The 19,348-nt window shown below is 29.4% G+C and overlaps 3 protein-coding genes and 1 non-coding gene across 4 annotated transcripts; 3 read left to right on the forward strand and 1 right to left on the reverse strand.

Moving 5' to 3' along the window:
• The first annotated feature begins 498 nt into the window (after window positions 1-498).
• LOC123298817 (zinc transporter ZIP3-like) lies at window positions 499-1,608 on the forward strand. The gene has a single exon (XM_044880914.1). The coding sequence runs from the start codon at window positions 499-501 to the stop codon at window positions 1,606-1,608; it is 1,110 nt and encodes a 369-aa protein (XP_044736849.1).
• Window positions 1,609-4,365: 2,757 nt separating this feature from the next.
• Window positions 4,366-5,139, forward strand: LOC123299198. The gene is made up of 3 exons (XM_044881494.1): window positions 4,366-4,390; window positions 4,478-4,585; window positions 4,884-5,139. The coding sequence occupies exons 1-3, from the start codon at window positions 4,385-4,387 to the stop codon at window positions 5,058-5,060; spliced, it is 291 nt and encodes a 96-aa protein (XP_044737429.1). The 5' UTR covers window positions 4,366-4,384; the 3' UTR covers window positions 5,061-5,139.
• Window positions 5,140-10,429: 5,290 nt separating this feature from the next.
• LOC123299196 (peptidyl-alpha-hydroxyglycine alpha-amidating lyase 2-like) lies at window positions 10,430-15,666 on the forward strand. The gene is made up of 7 exons (XM_044881491.1): window positions 10,430-10,738; window positions 10,813-10,967; window positions 11,224-11,422; window positions 12,225-12,426; window positions 12,804-13,013; window positions 13,086-13,198; window positions 14,827-15,666. Exons 1-7 carry the CDS (start codon window positions 10,583-10,585, stop codon window positions 14,929-14,931), a joined length of 1,140 nt encoding a protein of 379 aa, XP_044737426.1. The 5' UTR covers window positions 10,430-10,582; the 3' UTR covers window positions 14,932-15,666.
• Trnak-cuu lies at window positions 11,003-11,075 on the reverse strand. The gene has a single exon. It is a non-coding gene; the product is annotated as a tRNA-Lys (tRNA).
• Window positions 15,667-19,348: the final 3,682 nt, after the last annotated feature.

Consider the following 19,348-nt stretch of genomic DNA (forward strand, 5'->3'; position numbering starts at 1 on the left):
CAAAATTAGTACCTACTCTTGGTTGTTTTTACTGCACGTACATACATGAGCGTTACGTTCTTCTGGATGAGGTTTTTTTTTCTCTTTTAGCGACTATATTAAATTAAGAAGCATTTTTTCAAGTGTGAACACCATTGTTGTAACGCTCAAATATAACATTTTAGACAATTTGTAGAACTCGAATACAATGTACCATTGCTTTTTATTTTCAATTCATTGAAAATTACATAAAATTTTGTGTCATGCGTACAATATTTAGAAAGTTTTATCGTTAATTTTACCGCGAAATAACTTACTATTAAAAACAGTTCTTTAGTAGTTATTTAACATCTGTGCGATAATGTTTCGAACAAATTTCTATTGAAACATTCAATAATTCAATAAAACGTAACAATCACTGTTTCAATTATAAAATTACGTCAAAATTTCTCAAAAATTTCTTTGAATGTATTTTTATCGTATTTTAAAGAGATGATTACATAAAAATTATCGAAAATCATGAATTTAGTTGAAACAAAATTGTTAGTGGCATTTTTACTTGGTATCTTAAGGTTTTTGTTTGGTATTTTACCAATCAAGGTGTATTATTTGCTATTAAATTGGGGTGAAGAAGGTACCACAGAGACAATTCATGCTGAACGTCATAGAGCCGTTGAATGTATTATAGCGAGAATCCAAAGTTTTGGCGGTGGTGTACTTTTTGCAACATGTTTCTTACACATGATACCAGAAGTTCGAAAATCAGTTAATTATCTTTTAGAATATGATGAGCCAAACGATGAACACAGTGAATTTCCATTTTCCGAATTAATAATTTGTATTGGGTTTTTTATGGTCTATTTTATCGAAGAATTCACACATTGGTGTGTTCATAATGTTCGAGAGAATAAAACAGCTCCGTCATGCCATGAGCCTCCAATTAAATATTTAAATGCCGAAGAAAATAATAAAGTTGAAGAGATAAACAATCATATAAATTCAGCATCCAAAAATTCAATCCGCTCAATAAAAAGTTCTACGTACAGTGATTCATCGGATAGTAATTCAGATGATGTTATATTGAAATCAGCTCGAAGTGTTCAATCGAAATCACATTATACAGTTACAATCGAAGAGAAAGCATTGAAAACGGCGGATAAAGAAAATCAAAAAAATATTCGAGGATGCTTAGTTGTAATTGCATTATCGGTGCATTCAATATTCGAAGGTTTATCAATTGGCTTACAAAAATCAACCGGGAATATTTGGTTTATGTTTACTGCAATTTCAATACATGCCTCGACCATTTTATATTGCATCGGATTTGAAATGGCTGTTGAAGGTATTAAAATGGTAACGATTATTATAAACATGATTATATTAGCAGTTGTGAGTCCATTGGGTATTGTTGTTGGATTATTATTTACGCTCCGTTCAAATATGGATACACGTTCAAAAACAATAGCGGTGTGTTTATTAGAAGGGGTTTCTGCTGGAACAGTGTTATATATTACGTTTTTTGAAGTGTTAAATCGTGAAAAGAATCGAAGACAACATCGTATTTCACGATGTATTTGCATATTAGCTGGATTTGGTGTAATGATTTTACTACAAACGATAGATATTTAGAATGTGTTTAGAGAAAATACTATTAAATTTATAGTGCCTTAATAAATAATGTTTGATTATACAGTGCGTTAAAAAATGATTGAACGTTACTTAAATATTACTCCAAGCTTCAGTTTACACCGAAAAAGACACAAAGAGGTGCATTATGTTTATGTTGCTTATTCATGGAATTTGTTGCTGAATGTTTCTAAAAGTTTGTTGATGTTCCTCAGGCCCGTGCATAGGAATTATCCAAGGGAGGGGTTCAAACTTTTGTCGATCATGTTAAGTCATAAAGTAAATAAAAACAAGGAAATCTTTTTATTAGGTCAAAATATGATATTCAGTCAGTATTTGCAATTCGGCAAGTTAATTCTAAGAGCTGCTCAGAAAATTTTATTTCCAAAACTTTTGTCGATCTGAGATATGTTTTGAGAAAATTTTTCATTTTATTGTGAAAGTAACAAACCCAATTTGATAAAATATTGCGATTATTCACTTAATCAGTCTATATATTTGAGCGTTGAGTCTGTTATGACGCGAACCTTGATTTTCGCAGTTCGGTGTCGTATTCATCGCAGACATTATATACTCACAATTTTGAAAATTTTCCTGAACTCTTCTCCAGTATTTCCTTTTTTCAATCAAAATCTATTTCGTAGCATCAGCAGTTCAATAGCCTCGCCAAGATTCAGATTTTCTGTTTGAAGTAGTTCACTCAAAGACAAAGTTAATGAATATACCGAGCTCAAAATATGCATGGATATCTGCGTAGTCTGGTGGAAATGCGTTTCATTAATGAGTGAAACTTATGAGGAGCCATTCTCAATGCGAGGGATTTTGACCCCTAAAACCCCTCCGGTGCCAACGGGCCTGATGTTCCTTGTTGATTATTGTTGGTTATGTGAAATAATCGAATCACACTGTAATTTTCAAATCAATTTTCAAAAGTTGTTAATTTTCTTCGTTTATTGTTATTATTATTCGGATGTAAAAGGTTATTATTGCAATTAGCAAACAATATTGGGACCAGATGTTCGTTAATAAGCAAAGCCTTAGAACGAAACAATTATTTTCTAAAGCAATGGATAAAATTCAAATAAACCTAAATGTGATATTCGTTCAATGTTGTTATTAGAAAATTAGTAAAATATAAAATTAAGAATTATTTTAAGAATTTAGTACCAAAAATTGTTTAAAGAATTAAATCGACTAGTCTAGGCTTTTATAATAGTCCCGGTTCTAGTAACCGGTAATTAGGTAACTAGCTAGTCTGAATAAAAAGCTAATTAAATGCCAACTACTGTTACCTACTGATTTATTAACTGTTGACATATGCTGTTTGAAATGTCATTTCAATTATTAACATTAATAAATAGAAAAATTAATAAATACTAATTCGCGTGATTTTACTTTAAAAACAATTTACTTCGAGCTTCCGTAGTAGATATTTTTTGTAATTATCTTTCTGGAAAAGTGATTGATTTAATAAGATTGGAGCTGTTTAACAGTGTGCCGCATTTAAGATGAAGACACGCCCTCATATTTTCCTTATGGGTCGCATTTGTTAAGATGCTTAACCGAAATCTGAACTTTAAACTCAACCTACTACAAATTGACAAACAGGGATGGCTCTTAATATTTTGCCTAGCGTCACAGATATCGAAATAAATAAAGTGTTGCTTAGAATTTTTTTTTTATACCCTTATACCAATTTTCATGACAAAATTCGCATTTTTCATGTTTTTATAATTAAGAACATTAAAGAATAAATAATAATTTATTTTTTTTTGGAATAATTTTGAGTGTATACCCTACACTCAAAATTATTCCAAGTTTATTTTTAAATTTTATAACTAGTGTACTATGGAATATAAAAACTGGCGAAATTGATAATTTAATAGTGTTACGTATTGAAATATTTCAATAAACTTGTAAAAATTTATATTTAGGCCAAAATAATAAAAAAATTAAAAATGTGAATTTTGTAATGAAAATCGGTGTATGGGTATAAAAAATTATTCTAAGAAATTTTTTCTTGTAATTTTTTTTAATGAGTTTAACGTTCAGATTTCGGTTAAGTAACTTACAAAATGCGACCCATCATCCTGTACGACTTGTGCAAAATTTCAAATCGATATTCCTCAATATAACGAAAATATGCGGGTGTCTTTATCTTAAATTCGACACACACTGTATATATTGAAATTAATGGAATATTTGTTTATTAATTTATATTGCAATATTGTAGACATATTGATTTTTTATCAATTATGAAGTAGAGTGAAAAACTTTTCTAATTTATATAATTAATATAATTCTCTAATGTATTATTATAGTCCACGGTAAAGAACCCTTTTTGTTAAATGATTATTACATTGAAACTTCGTGCGTGGCTTCTTTTTGACGAGTCTACCAAACTTTGTCTGTACGACCTTTTTAAGCTATCTGTTTGAAAAAATGCAGCAAGACTTTTGTCAGACACAATGACCACTTGGTAACATAGTGGAAATGATAAAAAATATGCGAACATTCTAAAGCGAACGCGAATATTCGTTACATCACTAGAATTAATAAAGAAAATTATGTTACTAGTATGTCCACCTTCAGTTTAGGTGTGTAGTTATTTAAATGTTGTGATATAGAAAGTCTAGTGTATACACAAACCTTACAATAAACTGTTATAGAGTACACTAGTATCGATCTGTAAAATGGAAACACCTAAAATGAAATAAAACTAAAATATTTTTTTCTTATCATATTTATTATATTATTTACTTTTATAAATATAAAAAAAATGCAGGTATTTATAAATTATGTTAATTAGCAATTATTAAATTACATAAGTCAAAATATTGTATGTAAATATTGATTTTGTATATTTTTTTAGAAAATTTACATTTTTGTTTTAACAATAATGCTATTTGCATTGTTAAATGAAACACGAGTTGTAAAACGAAGCTATTCTGATAATACAATTTTAGGCTACAAAACTGAGGTAATGCAAATCTAAAAAGTGTATTTTTTTATAAATGTATTTTTGGGAGCTTACGAAATTTGGACAATACTTTACCATTTTTTGGACCTTGGAGAGCTTTTATTTTCTTTGATGGTACTCGAAAAATGTGCTATATTTGCTCAAAATAAAAAATTTACTGACGGCCGAACTATATCAAATTCACCTAAGGATTTTGGTTTAGATATCGTACTATTACCAGAAGATTGTCCAAATTTTGTTTGCCACTTTTGAGGTGGAACAATAATATTATTAAGAAAATATTGTTTCGTTTACTTAGAGAACTTGTTGGTGGAATGAAATCTGCAAAGAAGAATTTCAATCTTTGTTTCGATGTAAATGTCCAATGTGGTCATATTGCCGTAGTCCTGGTCGATATTATAATGCATTCTGTTCGATGACAGAAACCGGCTATATATGGACACAACCTGATAAAGAAGCATGGCGTATTACATAACATCGACGGGGACGTGATGCGTCCCCACCCAAATGTTAAAATTTCCAGTTTTTTTAACATAACTAAATGTTTAAAAAGTTTATTCAAATTATCGAAATTTTAAACATATTTTTCCACAAAGACAGTTCAATAGTTTATTTAATTGTGTTTTTTATATTAATAGCATTCCTACCTATCTGGCAATGTATTTATTATGCGATGTTTTTAGTATGAAAATACTAATAGTTTTCTTAAAAACTTTGTACGACAAATTGCTAAATTTACATATCGCAAATAAAATTACTATTTGCATTAGACTATGGGTACACTCAATGGGGAATTTGCTATTTCCCTTGCACGGAATACCAAATATGTAAAAAAAAATGTGCGTGGATAATATTGAGAAAATAACAAAGGACATCAGACAGTCAATCATCATAAGCAGGAGTAGACTATTTTTTATTAGACAGTTCGTTCATACATTTGAAAATTATTTTTGTAAAATACTATGATTTCTTAATATTCATCTATTTATTCAAGGCTTTTTAAAATCTAGTTCAATCCTGATATCGTAGTTCTTATTAAAAGCCACCGGTTGTCGCACAGCAAAATTATTTTCCCAATACACCACCAATATTCCACTTAAAATAAGATTTTGTATATTCGCTGTTGAGTAAATTAAAAACGATGAAACAAAATTGGAATGCAATAAATAAAAAAAATCAATTATCTAATAAATAAAATTATATGTTAATGTGATGTTGTAGCTAATCTGCCAACACCGCCAATACTATCGTGATTTAAGATTTATCAAACTTTTTTGGCACACGATAACCTTGAATTGCTTAAAATTCTAAAACTAGGCACAAAGAGTCTGTGTAAAATCAAGATCCTGAATTTTTTTTTTTACAGTTACGGGAAAATAGCACAATTAAAAATGATATAGCTACAGCGTTCAAATAATTAGTATTTACTTCAGATGCCAAATTACTCTTAAATTAACTTGTTATAAATCATAATATTATGTCCAAAACTAAATGTCCTTATCAACAATCAACATAACACTGCTTTTAACTATAAATTGCTCAAAATATATGCAACGAATATTGTGTAATAGATAGCCATAATAGAAAACTGTTTTGACATTAATGTAGCAACAGTTGCCTAAAAGATTAAACTGCATGATTTAAAATGTTTAATAAAAATAAATAAAATGGAATAGTAATTAAGTAATAATAAATTATCTCTGAAAATGTCACGTGTAAAATAATAATAAAGGTGTAAATACTGAATTATTAAAATATGTTATACAATAAAAAAAATATATATTTAAATATTTATTGTCTCTTTTATTTATTTAACACATTTTTTACTTCATGACTTTATTTCTACCACAAAATAATTTTAATTCTAATTTTTAATTTGAATACAGTAGAACTCCAATTATCCGAACTCCGACTATCCGAATCGCCGATTATCTGAATCACTTTCAGAAAAAAATTTGTCCAAAAAAAGTCTAAGTGCGCTATTATTCTTCCCCCCGCGAAGCCAGTGTTTGCGCGTGAGAGAAGATGTTGAAGTGGAAGTGGAAGAAGAACTTTCTGCTGATGTTGAAGTAGACGCTGGACCATCAGCTAGTGAAGCATTTGCCGGCCTCGAGACTGCTTTGAAGTGGATGGAGCGTCAGCCCGAGTGTGATCACTTGCAACTGCTCACCGTCAAGCGAATGCGTGACCTGGCTGCCCGAAAACGGATGAAGACCGCAAAACAGCTTACATTGACGGAGATGTTTAAAAAACAATGATTTTTATTTCTAAACTTGTACATAAGTACATTTTATTTATATGTAAAACATGTGAAAATATCATGTTTCTTTCATTTAATTCAATAAAAAAATAGTGCAATATCAAAACGAAGCTTTTTTAAAAAACTCCGATTATCCGAATATTTGATTATCCGAATGGGTTCCGGTCCCCATTAATTCGGATAATTGGAGTTCTACTGTACCTACGTTTATTTTTGAAAAGGTTAAAATGATAAAAATAATTAACTTTTTTGTTTATTTATTTTTCATGACGTAACTAAAGTAATTTTAAAACGAAAATTTACTTGTGGCAAGATAGAAAATTCTTATTTTCTGTGTATCATTGTAGATACTTTAAAAATAATTTTGCTTAAACTTTAGGAAAAATTTTGCTTAAAAGTTTAGGAAAAGCAATTTAATTTCACGACACAGACGTAATTTACACCCAAAATCACAAAACATAAGTTATTTTTCAATATTTTATAAATGAGAAAAAAAAATTAATAATAAAGAAAAATCAAATGACCTATTGTTAGAATTTTATAAGTAACGGCATTGAAAGAAATTAATAAATTAAAAAAAATATCTTAATTATAAAATAAAAATTGCTTTTTTGCGTACTTTTTGTGTCTATAAAAGCAAGGATAAATTTTAATTCAGATGATAACCTATCAAATTTTTTTTGCATAATTCGTGACCTGTGACTAGATCATCATGAATTTACTCACAAACAAAATTCTTATTTAATTAATGAATTGTCGCCTATCAATTTTTTTTTTTTTTTTTTTGAAAAATTGTTTCATAATTTAAGGCATTTGATTATCGAATGAAATAGCAAAAAAATTAAAAAAATTAGGTAGTTTTACATATTAAGTATATTATTTTATGATCATGAAGAAAATAATAGACTAGCCCGCGAAGAATTCCGTAGTGCGATACCCGTAGCTAGAAACAGGCTAAAGAAATAATATATAAGTAATAAATGTCAGCAGCAGTTTACTTTCTTTTTGTTTATAGGCAATTTTTTTACAGAAATGATATACAAATTACATACTAAACAAAATTAAATCTTATTATTATTTCTCTAGCTTGTTTTTTTCCTAAGCGGTACATTTCTAGACAATGAGTCTCTTTTTGTTATTAGTCAACATGATAAGATTTAAAATGAGGAGTAAATAATGGAAGATGTCGCGATGTGACATACAACCAGGTTAGAGAAATAATATATAAAATAACCAGTATTTAATTCTGATAACACTTGAGCCGAAGGTAAACGGTGGTTGGGTACAATAAAATTTTTGTGTTCGCACAGAAAATTAACAAATTTAAATTATTATTTTGAGGCGTCTACAATTACAATACGTACTAGCCCAAGTAGTTCTTGAAAAGGTTCGCGAATACTAGTGGGTCCTGTAGCACTTCTCTTTTAGTCTATATAGTGACTCCTATAGGGAACAATCGTAGTTTTGGCAATTTGTTGGGTGAAAGACTTAGTTGAAAAATATATCCTAAGGTCATATCCACCAGAGATTGTTAGACATTTTTCAAGAAAACCACAATCAATGTGTATAAAAAATTATTATAAAAATCCCATTTTAGAGATACATACATAAGTATCAATTGATAAAAAAGTATTTTTGTAGTAAATCAAAGCTATTTCCTCTTATTATCAATTATTTTGTCTTCCGTAATTATATATCGTCATTTTCAATGTCAAAAATTTCCCCACATGTTTGAGTTAGGTTTATTGGAAAAATTATATTATAAACAATTTTTAAAAATTTAGCTGATATCTATATTATATTGTTGAAATCAATTGGGTAATTGAATGAGCTCCGGCGATATCTCGCATGTGTCGTTGGCCTAGTACGGGAAAATGTATTTTATTGTTAAATTAACAATATGTAGGTGCATGTAGGTGTAGAGAAAAATTTTTATTGATTTTAGGCGAATCTAATTTGAAGACTGGTTCATATGACTGTTGTTATTCATCTCAGATAATTTAGCCCTCCTCTTTGAATCGTACTTTGGAATTATTTTAACTTTTGCTTAGTAGTTGAAAAAAGCCACACTGATTAAGTTCAAGGAGTGAAGTTGGAAATACAAAACTTGGGATATAATTATGTTACAAAGTACAAATTTACATTTTTAACTTTTAATTTCAAAGTTAATACTTTTCGACAAGACAATTTGTAATTAACATTTTGTCAAAGGTGAATCGATAAAAAAACTGCTTTAGACCACAAAGAGTGTGCTTTAGACCGCACGACTGAAGTAAAACTTCTTTAGAACTTTCTTTAAACTTTCTCTATTAAAACAGCATATATGAAAATTATAAAATTTTAATTTTTTTTTTCTGTACTAGGTATAAATTTGGTGTAAATGCAAGTTACAAATAGAATAGAATCTTAATATATATATTTCTTGTGTGCGTGTGTATGTAATTGAACTCCTCCTAGACGGCTGGACCGATTTTGATGAAATTTTTTGTGTGAGTTCAAGGGGATTCGAGAATGGTTTAGATTCACAATTTGGTCCAGTACAACTGTTTTTGAGGGCTCCGTACCAAAAAAATTAAATTTCATTAAATGGTGGGAGCGCATATAAATCATATCACATTATGTATACTATGTGTACTATGTATTTTTAATAGTATTCAGGTATTGTCAATAGGCATTTATTAGAGCCATATGCGAGCGCAGCGAGCTCTACTATCAAAGGTCAGGCCAAAGGTCGAAGGTCAGGCCACTCCAATAAATAGGAGTTAAATTGGGGTTTAGCGGGATGGGTTTAGCGGACAGGCTAAACGTAGTATAGGTATTCATGAATTGGAGTTACGTTTTTACGGGACAACGTCCGTCGGGGCCGCTAGTATTATTTACAAGATTATTGAGTAATTAAAAAAAAAAAATGTTTAATATACATGAGCTGGTTTCGAACGCTAGTCTCCGAAGTCCAGTGTTCTGCCACTAAGCTACTGGGCCTCTGTGTAAATGTTTTATACTTTATATACTTATAGTATGACATGAAACTTGATCACACTTTTCGTAACAATTACACATTTTTGTAACAAGCTTGATCACACATTTTCGTAACATTCTGATCATACATTCTCTAGTTTACTCCCTAAGTCAAAAGCGTGCCTAAAGAAGTTTTAATTCAAAAATATGAAAATTTTCTGATTTTTAACTGTTCAACAATTTAATTTTTGAACAGTTAAATATAGTTTTTAGCCAATAAGGTTGCATATATTTTTATTGGTATTCGGTTGACTTGATTTTGACTTCAGTGCTTTTATTTGATTCTAATCTGTTTTCCCAAAACTTTCCCATCAAAATAGATATTAATTTTATAATTAATAATCAGCTGTGTATTGTGCAATTATTTCATACCATTATCAGATATTCAAGGTAAAGACTCAAAAAAAATAATAATTTCTTATTTTTAATAAAAAAATTTGTTGAAGTTGGAAATATCGATTTGAGTGATTCAAGTTACCAGAAGTTGTTAATTCAGACGCCGTCACCTCCAATGTTGATGTTTTTTATCTGTCCTACTCTATCACATGGCTGGTGATAGTCATAGACAAACCTTTCAAGTATACTACTACAGCTCTACAACGTTTACTTCTTGTGAATAACATTCTATGGGTTAGTGAAGGGAAATTATATTCAGTGTTATTACCTTTGACGTGTTTACCTGTTTTAATAATAACCACAGTATAAACAAAACAAAAAACATGGCGAATAATCAGTGTTTAATTATTGGTTTTATTTATATTTCAATAATAACATACGCTAATTGTTCACCACCATACGTGTATTCTCCATTATCCGGAATTGGTAATAGATTTAATAGAGAATTAGATAATATTATTGCACACAAATCTTTAAAGGTATGTACTATGTATCCTGTTTTATCCTTTTCAAATTAACATAGAATATTATTCATTGTGTTGATAATATTTAGCATGCTGCACACTTGCCAGGAATGCCAGCACGACCAAAAGATGTGCCAGATTGGCCTCGAAAACAATTAAATGTGGGCCAAGTGAGTGGTGTAGCAGTAAATTCCAAAAATCAACCGGTTATATTTCACAGAGCTGATCATGTATGGGATGCTGAGTAAGTTTTTAGAAGAAAAATTAAAAAAATTTATTCGCCCAACGTGGGGCTCGAACCCACGACCCTGAGATTAAGAGTCTCATGCTCTACCGACTGAGCTAGCCGGGCTTGTTGATTGTTGTTAAAAATATTACATTTTGTAAAAATGATTTTTTATTCTTGTGAAAATAAAATTTAATTTTTTTAAGTTTTTCTCCCAATTTTACAAATTAGTTGATTTTTCTTAAATATACAATTAGTTTGAATTTTTTTCCAGTGCATTTGATGGCAATGATAATTATCTACAAAGAGAAAGGGGCCCAATAACTGAAAATACAGTACTAGTTTTGGATCCAGAAACTGGTGAAATATTACATAGTTGGGGAGCAAACCTCTTTTATATGCCACATGGAATAACAATCGATTCTCATGATAATTTATGGGTAACAGATGTTGCATTACATCAAGCTTTTAAAGTAAGTTTTACATTATTTTTTATTCAAAAAACTGATTATCTAGGTTTCTTATAAGCTTTTTTGTGTGATTATTACATCTTTGAATTAACATAAAGCATAACTAATGAAAATGAATGGTTGTGAATCTAACGATTTTAAAAATACATATGTATATTGTATTACATATCTGTAGTATTTTTGCCTAGGTTAGCCAAGAAATGTACATTCATATAGACAGAGTCAAAAAACCGTATCCCAAAAATAGTTTTATTTATTAAATAAAAGTTGGACTCATTGGCAATGGTTTGAAAAAAATTTCATACGCATTTGACAAAATGAATAAAATTTGTACATACTGATACATATCTAATATATCGCCTATATAGCTGTCAGAAATAATTGAGCGAGATTTTCGAATTTATATTATCCAATTGCGGGAACAAAAACTGAACTATCATAGTGTAGTATCTTGCAAAATTCTTATCCCTCTTTTGAAGTAATAAATACATCGGAAATTTGTCGAACGAGTGCCGAACGAGAGGGTGTGGATTGTAATGGTCATTTGTCTGATGAGAATTATAATTCCGTGCTGATAACTGTTCAGTTTTTATCCGACAAAAGCAAATATAATGTAATACGAACGAAATATGACTTATTTTTCAATTTAATAATTTTGGTTTTTTATGTTATTTATGCTGGATCAGAATAAAATTTGACAATCACACTTAAGCTTATTAATAAACTCAGCTGATTTTTTTTTTGACGAATTTATTTTTAATTTACATTATAATTTTTAAGGAAATATTTTTTTTTTATTTTTAAGTTTAAATTTGGTGATTCCCAACCATTACTGGAATTTGGTTTCCCATTTACACCTGGAGACAGTTTTGAACATTTGTGCAAGCCCACATCTATAGCTGTTGCCACGACCGGTGAAATTTTCATTGCCGACGGATATTGTAATCAACGAGTTTTGAAATTTAATGCGGCTGGTGGATTATTACGAATAATTCCAAATCCACCTGGTAATATTATTAACTTATAGATTTACACCAAAAAAAAGAAATATTTTGAGCGTTTGGAAATCAACCGATTAGTATGTAATCCAAATGATAACTTATAATAAAACATTTGAGTCCTGGTTTGGGCTGAATAATCTAATTGGCTAATTGGTATTTGGTTTAATTATTTTGAGTCTTTCTTTCTCGAGGGTAGGGCAGGTGTCCCACGCTGAAACGCTTGGCGGTATCCTTGTCTCTTAGCCCCTCAAGTAGATGCCTAATAACAAATGTATTATAGGGTAGGATTTGGATTACTTTACTATTCCACTAAACTAAACAATCTAGTTTCACTATTTAATTAGTTTATTGAAAACTAATAAAATACATTACAATTTTTACAGAAAGTCTTCCATTAAGTGTTCCACATGGATTAGCACTATTTGAAAAATTAGATCGTATATGTATCGCTGATCGTGAACATAGACGTGTTGTATGCCCACGGGCTGGTCTATATGTAACCGAAGAAGATATTATGAATCGAGAAATTGATCATAGTCCTTGGGTAATTGATAAACCAGTACTGGGACGAATGTATGATATTGCTCCGATAGGTAAAGTTGATTTTTGTCGTTTGTTACTTTATTTGGTTCAAGAAAAGTTTCATACGTTACTTTCGATTTCAGGTAATTTTATTTATGGAGTTGGTGGTATGATGGAAGGAATAGATAATATTTATGGTTATACAATGGATCCAGCAACCGGCGCTGTTATTGATCGTTGGTACCCAACTAATGATGTAAGTACTATCTCGAATTGGGAATGATTTTTCAATATTACCAATTTAATAGGCCATTTAGTTTCAATTTTTTAATTTATTGAAATTCAAACACAAAAATTGCGTTTCAAAGCATTATATTCATACCATATGACTCTTCAAGACATCATTATTGGTCCTCTGAAGCCTCTATCTTAGTACTGTATAGTGAATGGATTCTATGAAAAGAGGATAGAAATCTGTGATCCATTCTATACACTTAAAATGTAACCTCATGATGACCGATGACGCTTGACGCTGGCTTTGAGCGTCAATTTAGGGTTCCACCTAGCTGAGAAAAATAAAGCTGGGTCCAGCGTCAGCCTCAAATTATAAAAAAAGAACTATGTAGTTTTAGGTGAATTTACTGTTCGTATTTTATTTATTTAATGCACGAAGTTCTTGTAAGCGACATCGAATTATGAACACAAACGTGAATTGTCAGTCAGTGGTGACATCTCGTATCGCTTAGTATAGCATTGTGAAACGCTTTAACCAAAGAGCATAGGGTAGAGGAGAAGCAGCCCATATGAGCTAATGTAAAATCGTAGTATACGAGTTTCAGCGCCTCTACCGAGTCAGGCTTTCAAACTTAATAGTTAATAGTCACCCCCGCAAAGTAGTTAAACTTAATAGTCATACCCGCAAAGGCCTACAAACTTAATAGTTGATCGCCTCAGACTCCAGATGTCACTTATAATTATACTTCTGCTTCTTGTCTATCCTATAGTCTTTGGCTTTAACTATGATCACAATGGCATTCAAACTTTAAGTACCTCTGATTCTAAGGGTCAGATGACACTACTACGTTAAAAAGTTGATTAATATTGAAAGTCTATAACTCTATTTCTCGTGATATACGTACTAAAAGCATAGAGATATAACAGATAGAGAACGTTAGCCTGTAAGTGGATGCGATATGCGAAGTGGGAGAGAAGACTGGAATTGAGATCCCTGTGTCCTTGTTTAATACATATACTTATACTTACTAAACATATTATAAGTATATATGTACATATGATTATGACAAGGACACAGGGGAACTCACTGACAGTTTTCTCTCTCGCTTTTCATATCGTATCCACTTACAGGCTTGCAGACCCATGGCGTTCTCTAACTGTATTATCTCTATGAAAAAACAAATGGTAATAATAAATAAACAACTATATCCATAATGGCTGATGAAAATTTTTATCAACAGTGGTTTTAACATAGTGACAAAAAATAATGCAATATTTTAAATTGTTGAATCCATTCGATAGTTGAATATAAATTTATTTAACCAGTTCATATCACAGTAAACGTCATTTAAATCGTTTCTGATAAGGCGTCATTTGGAATGGCGCAGCCGGTTGGGTTTACATTTCATAGCTTCAAAGCTATTCGATTCTGAAATGCATGCGACCCCTGGTATAGAAACTTTACAATTTATCCAAATTTATACTCTGATATGCATTTTAGCATAAGTAACGAATTCAAGCCAGACGTCTTGCAGCATTCTAAAAAGTCCAATCGTCTGCAGCCTTTCCAATCTTGCATTTTTATGTTTTTAAAATTTTTAATGATAAGTTGATTTAAACATACAATAATAAATGATTTTTTGTTTACAGAAATTCTACAACCCCCATGCAATGGCTGTTAGTCCAAACAGAACTGCTTTATATGTTACTGAAATAGGACCTAATCGTCTATGGAAATTTGATCTACTTAAATAATTTTTTTTTTAACTTTTGATAAATTTTCGAATACATTTATCAAAATACGTATCTCAATATCATTTTTGTCCATATCACAATATTATAAAATAAGTATTACCTACCTGAGATATATAAATGTCATAAGGTTTTGTGAATACAGAAATAATATTTCTAGAAGATCTAATAAGACGTTTTATGATATTTATATATAAATCTGAATGTTACCCAATTTTAGGAATGATGGGAGGAAGTAGACGTAACTACTTTCTATAATTCCCAATTAGTGTCGGTTAAGATAAGGCTGTGATATAGTGATGGATAATTTTGAGTGAAAGCATAAGTATTAATCGGCATAATAAAAATTGTTTAATTGAGACAAACTTATTATTGATCATTGATTAAGTTGATTGTTAATTGAAGTAGATTTCGCACTGTACAATCTTATTAACTGGTGTTAACCGGAAAATTTTATAATGAGAAACATAAACTAAATTACAGTTAAGATGTAAATGTTTCCACAACAGTGTAGATTTATCCCGTTTTATCGCTAGTTGATTTCGTACAGTGCGGCTATTACTCTAATTATTTTTAAATATATTTACACAAATAATTAATCAATGTTAATCGATAACAATGAATCAATAAAAAAATTACCATAATTCTGAATTTCAGTAAAATGTTAATGTTTAAATGTTTAAACTAAGGAGGTCCGACAAAAAATCCTTAAATATATCTAGTCAAATTTATATTTAATATTATCATATTAATAAAGAAATTTAAGTAAAAATGGTCGATGTTCTAGTAACCGATACCTAATAGCAGCTAAATTTAATATATAATTTCATTTTCCATTCACGTTATACTTCATTTTTGGAAATTGATACAAACAAATAAGAAATTCACACGCAATTTTTTTATAAAATTGGAAATTGTTAAACAATAACGTTCAACTTCGGATAAATATAAAAAAATTAATAATCTAATAAGTGAAACGGGAAAATTTCTGGTCTAGGACGAAAAATTTACTTTCTCGTACCGCTATTTGTTTCATTGCCAGGTAGCCTTTTAAATTTCAGAAAAAAGGTTTTCTGGCGTTCAGACGCTATTTGAAAATCGCTACTGTTTAAAAATTTCAGAAAAGAATATTTTAACAAAACAATTGCACAAATATAGTAAAAGAATGATAATCCATATCCAAAAGAAGTTTTGGAGTTTTAAAAGATGCGAAAAGATATTTGCCCAGAAACAAGATTAAATCAATTTCGATTATTTACCTTTATGGAAATAGAGATATAATCCTCTCTTTCTTTGTTATTTCCTTAATCACTGATTTTTCCCTGCTTCAAAACAGATAGTAGAGTTTATTCCCCGAATTTTGACATCAATTTTGCTACTATTATAAAAATGGCATTATTCGAAAAACGGTTCAAAGGCGCCAAAAAACACTCTTCTTCTAATAACAACGGTTACATAATAATCAATATGGAAGATTTTGTCGCAATCTCTTTGAAGATGTTTGGGCAAAAATGACTTCATTTCAAACTAAGCAACATAGATTTTTCGTATATTTGGACAACTCTTCTAAAATTGTGATTCACAATTTTTGTATAATCAATTCCATCCACAATAAGTATTATTTTTGATTTAATTTTATAAACAAATAAAAAATTTGAACTTTTCCCAATGTTTGCGAAGTATTCTCAAGTTTTATAAACGTTTCTTTATTAACTTATCATCGCTACGGCCTGGTTTATCGCTTATGGATATGTAAACAATATAACTAATACTTGACTGAAATTAAACTTAATATAAATTATAAATGTATCCATTTTTCGAATTTTTGTAAATTCATAAAATTATAATTGTTCTATAAAGGAATTGAAACTTGCTTATTACTTATTACTTCAATTGTATGGTGTTCGGCTGCGAATAAAGTCTTTAAAGTTTATGGTCAATTAAAGTCCTAATTAGACTGCAAGAGACTTATCAGAGGCCGAACACAGTATTAAAGTTTTTTTGTTATAAGTCAAAAAATGTATTTTACATTTTATTTTAAGAAAGGACAAATAAATTTTATGTTCGAATGTTAAATTATGTGTTAGAATATATACAGTGTACGGCTAACAAGTACAATATGGTATACAATCGAGTACCGAGTACAAACGAGTTGATTCAAAGTAACGACAGCCGCACTCTGTATAAAAGTATTATTATTGTAAGCCAGAAAAATTATTTTTGATTATTGTTAATTTATAAAAAAAAGGACAACTATATATGTTCCAATGTTTACCAACTTGTTAGATTTTTAGAAAATTTTATGTGCAAATAAAAATAATTTAAAAGAAAAAAATAAAAATTATTTTCTTTTTATGACCTTGTAATTTTAGTTTTAAGAAAATTCATTTTCTTAATTTTCTTATACAACAAGAAATCTTTTTATTAGATTCTCTAATAAAATGTACACAATTTCATGGAAAAATAATCATATCGGAAGATCGTCAGTTATTATTTTTGTTTCTTGTCCATAACTTCCGTTTAAAGAAGAATTTGGGCAATTTAAACACATTGTTGCAAAGGTTTAGGGAAATGGAGCTCTAAATAGTGAATGTTTAATAAAGGAACGAAGTAAAAGGCAGTTTAAAAAAATCTAAAAATAGGCAGTGGTTTTGAGACAACTTGTTGCAAACAAAAGTTTTATTTTTCAGTGACGGATTTTTTTTAGTTTTATTTAAATTTCAGTGACGATTTGAACAAAATCTCAAGATATAAATTTTAACGATGGTCATTTTTGACATCTATTAGGTAGGATCGATGAACATTTGAACAAAAATTTCAAAATTCCATCACCAGTATAAAAGCAATAGCTCCATTTCCTTCGAAAATTCGCTAATTACCTATCTTTATCTATATGAAGGGTTTTTATGTTTTGATTCTTATCAAAAAATACTAATGCGGCCCATTTTGGTCTGGTTTTCATAATACTTACACTTTAAAAATATGCATCTTTTAAAAAATATTAATAAATCATTTTAAAGATTATTATGACCTAAAAAGGGCAATGTGAAGAAGGATTTAATCCAACATCAGTTAAGACCTTGTCATATGGTGTAATATTTTTTAAAAACTTTGGTGCCTTTTTAATGATAGCATGTTTCTAAGTGATAAAATACATCCAAGTCAATTATCCTTCAAACACAAAAACCAACATTATTTTTAAATCTCAACAGACAGATTTAGAAGTAAAAATCATTGATATGTTACAAATAGATCCTACTAATATTATAAAAGTGAAAGTTTGTATGTTTAGATGTTTGTTACTCAGTAACGTACTGAACCGATTCTGATTGAAATTGTTAGGTAGCTTATGGGCAGACTTCTCTCAAACTGTATTCATGAAAAAAATTCTAAAATTTTTGAATCCGATTGGTAGTTTCAGAGATTAGCGCGTTTAAACGGACAAACAAGCAATCACACAAACAAACTCTTACTGTAATAGTGCAGATGTTCCAGAGAGATATTCTCAATTCTTTTTATTGTCTTTCGTTTTTAGTTCTTTAGAAACAGGAATTATGGAAACATAGAGCAATATTCACTTTTATAAAGTATAGGAGTCGTTTTTGGAAGGGAAATCTTGAAGTACATATTATTGAAAAATGTATGTCTGGAATTAAGAAAACATCTGATTTAAAAAATACCCTAACACATTTCTGAATGTAACTAGAATTGCAACGAGGCTAACGTTTGATCGGCACAGGACTAGAAGAGATTCCAAAAATAGATATCAATTTAAGTGGGAGTGCAGATAATTACATTGAACATACTTATTTATTACAAAAATGACAATTCCCAGCCCTTCCACCATTCTTAAAATCATTATTATAAAAATTTTAATCTGCTTTAATTTGTTTCTGTTTATGGTACAGTAATTCAAAACAGATGGACATTTTTTAAATTCTGCTATAAAAGTTGGAAAAGTTAGAGGTAATAAATCATCAGCAGCAAGTACTATTATTTTTCTTTACCAGATAAAAATAAGTTTAATGGAGAAGTTTTTGTCTTAAGCAACAGATGTAGAGAAGAAACTTTAATCCAGAATAAAAGTTTCTGTTAATAACATAAAAGTGAGTAATATCTCTATGATTGAGACCTCAATAAGATGAGTCTGTCTTTTCCATTGAATTATAAAATAAAAATTTTAAAAAGTTTGTAGAAGTCATTAAAATTTAGTGTATTACGAACACGGATATTTTAAAATATCAACAAAAAATAAAATTTAAGTGCCAATTTAAAGAAAAACCAGTTAAAAATAACTAATTATCTCTATATTTTTTTTTCAAAATTGATGTTTCCTTTGTTTGGACATATGGCTCACCAACCTTCTTTTTTGGATCGTAAAAAATACATTTAGATTATGTTTTTTTTTTATAACAATTGT

Source organism: Chrysoperla carnea, chromosome 4 (genome assembly GCF_905475395.1).
Source record: "Chrysoperla carnea chromosome 4, inChrCarn1.1, whole genome shotgun sequence".
In the NCBI taxonomy this organism is placed as follows: domain Eukaryota; kingdom Metazoa; phylum Arthropoda; class Insecta; order Neuroptera; family Chrysopidae; genus Chrysoperla; species Chrysoperla carnea.

Bases quoted from the DNA above. Each gene is read 5' to 3' on its own strand.
- LOC123299198 (XM_044881494.1), top strand. The intron at 4,586-4,883 runs GTAATGCAAATC...TCGTTTACTTAG, and splicing joins TTTTAGGCTACAAAACTGAG to AGAACTTGTTGGTGGAATGA.
- LOC123298817 (XM_044880914.1), top strand. From the start codon at position 499: ATGAATTTAGTTGAAACAAAATTGTTAGTGGCATTTTTACTTGGTATC.
- LOC123299196 (XM_044881491.1), top strand. From the start codon at position 10,583: ATGGCGAATAATCAGTGTTTAATTATTGGTTTTATTTATATTTCAATA. The intron at 11,423-12,224 runs GTAAGTTTTACA...TTTATTTTTAAG, and splicing joins CATTACATCAAGCTTTTAAA to TTTAAATTTGGTGATTCCCA. The intron at 13,199-14,826 runs GTAAGTACTATC...TTTTGTTTACAG, and splicing joins GTTGGTACCCAACTAATGAT to AAATTCTACAACCCCCATGC.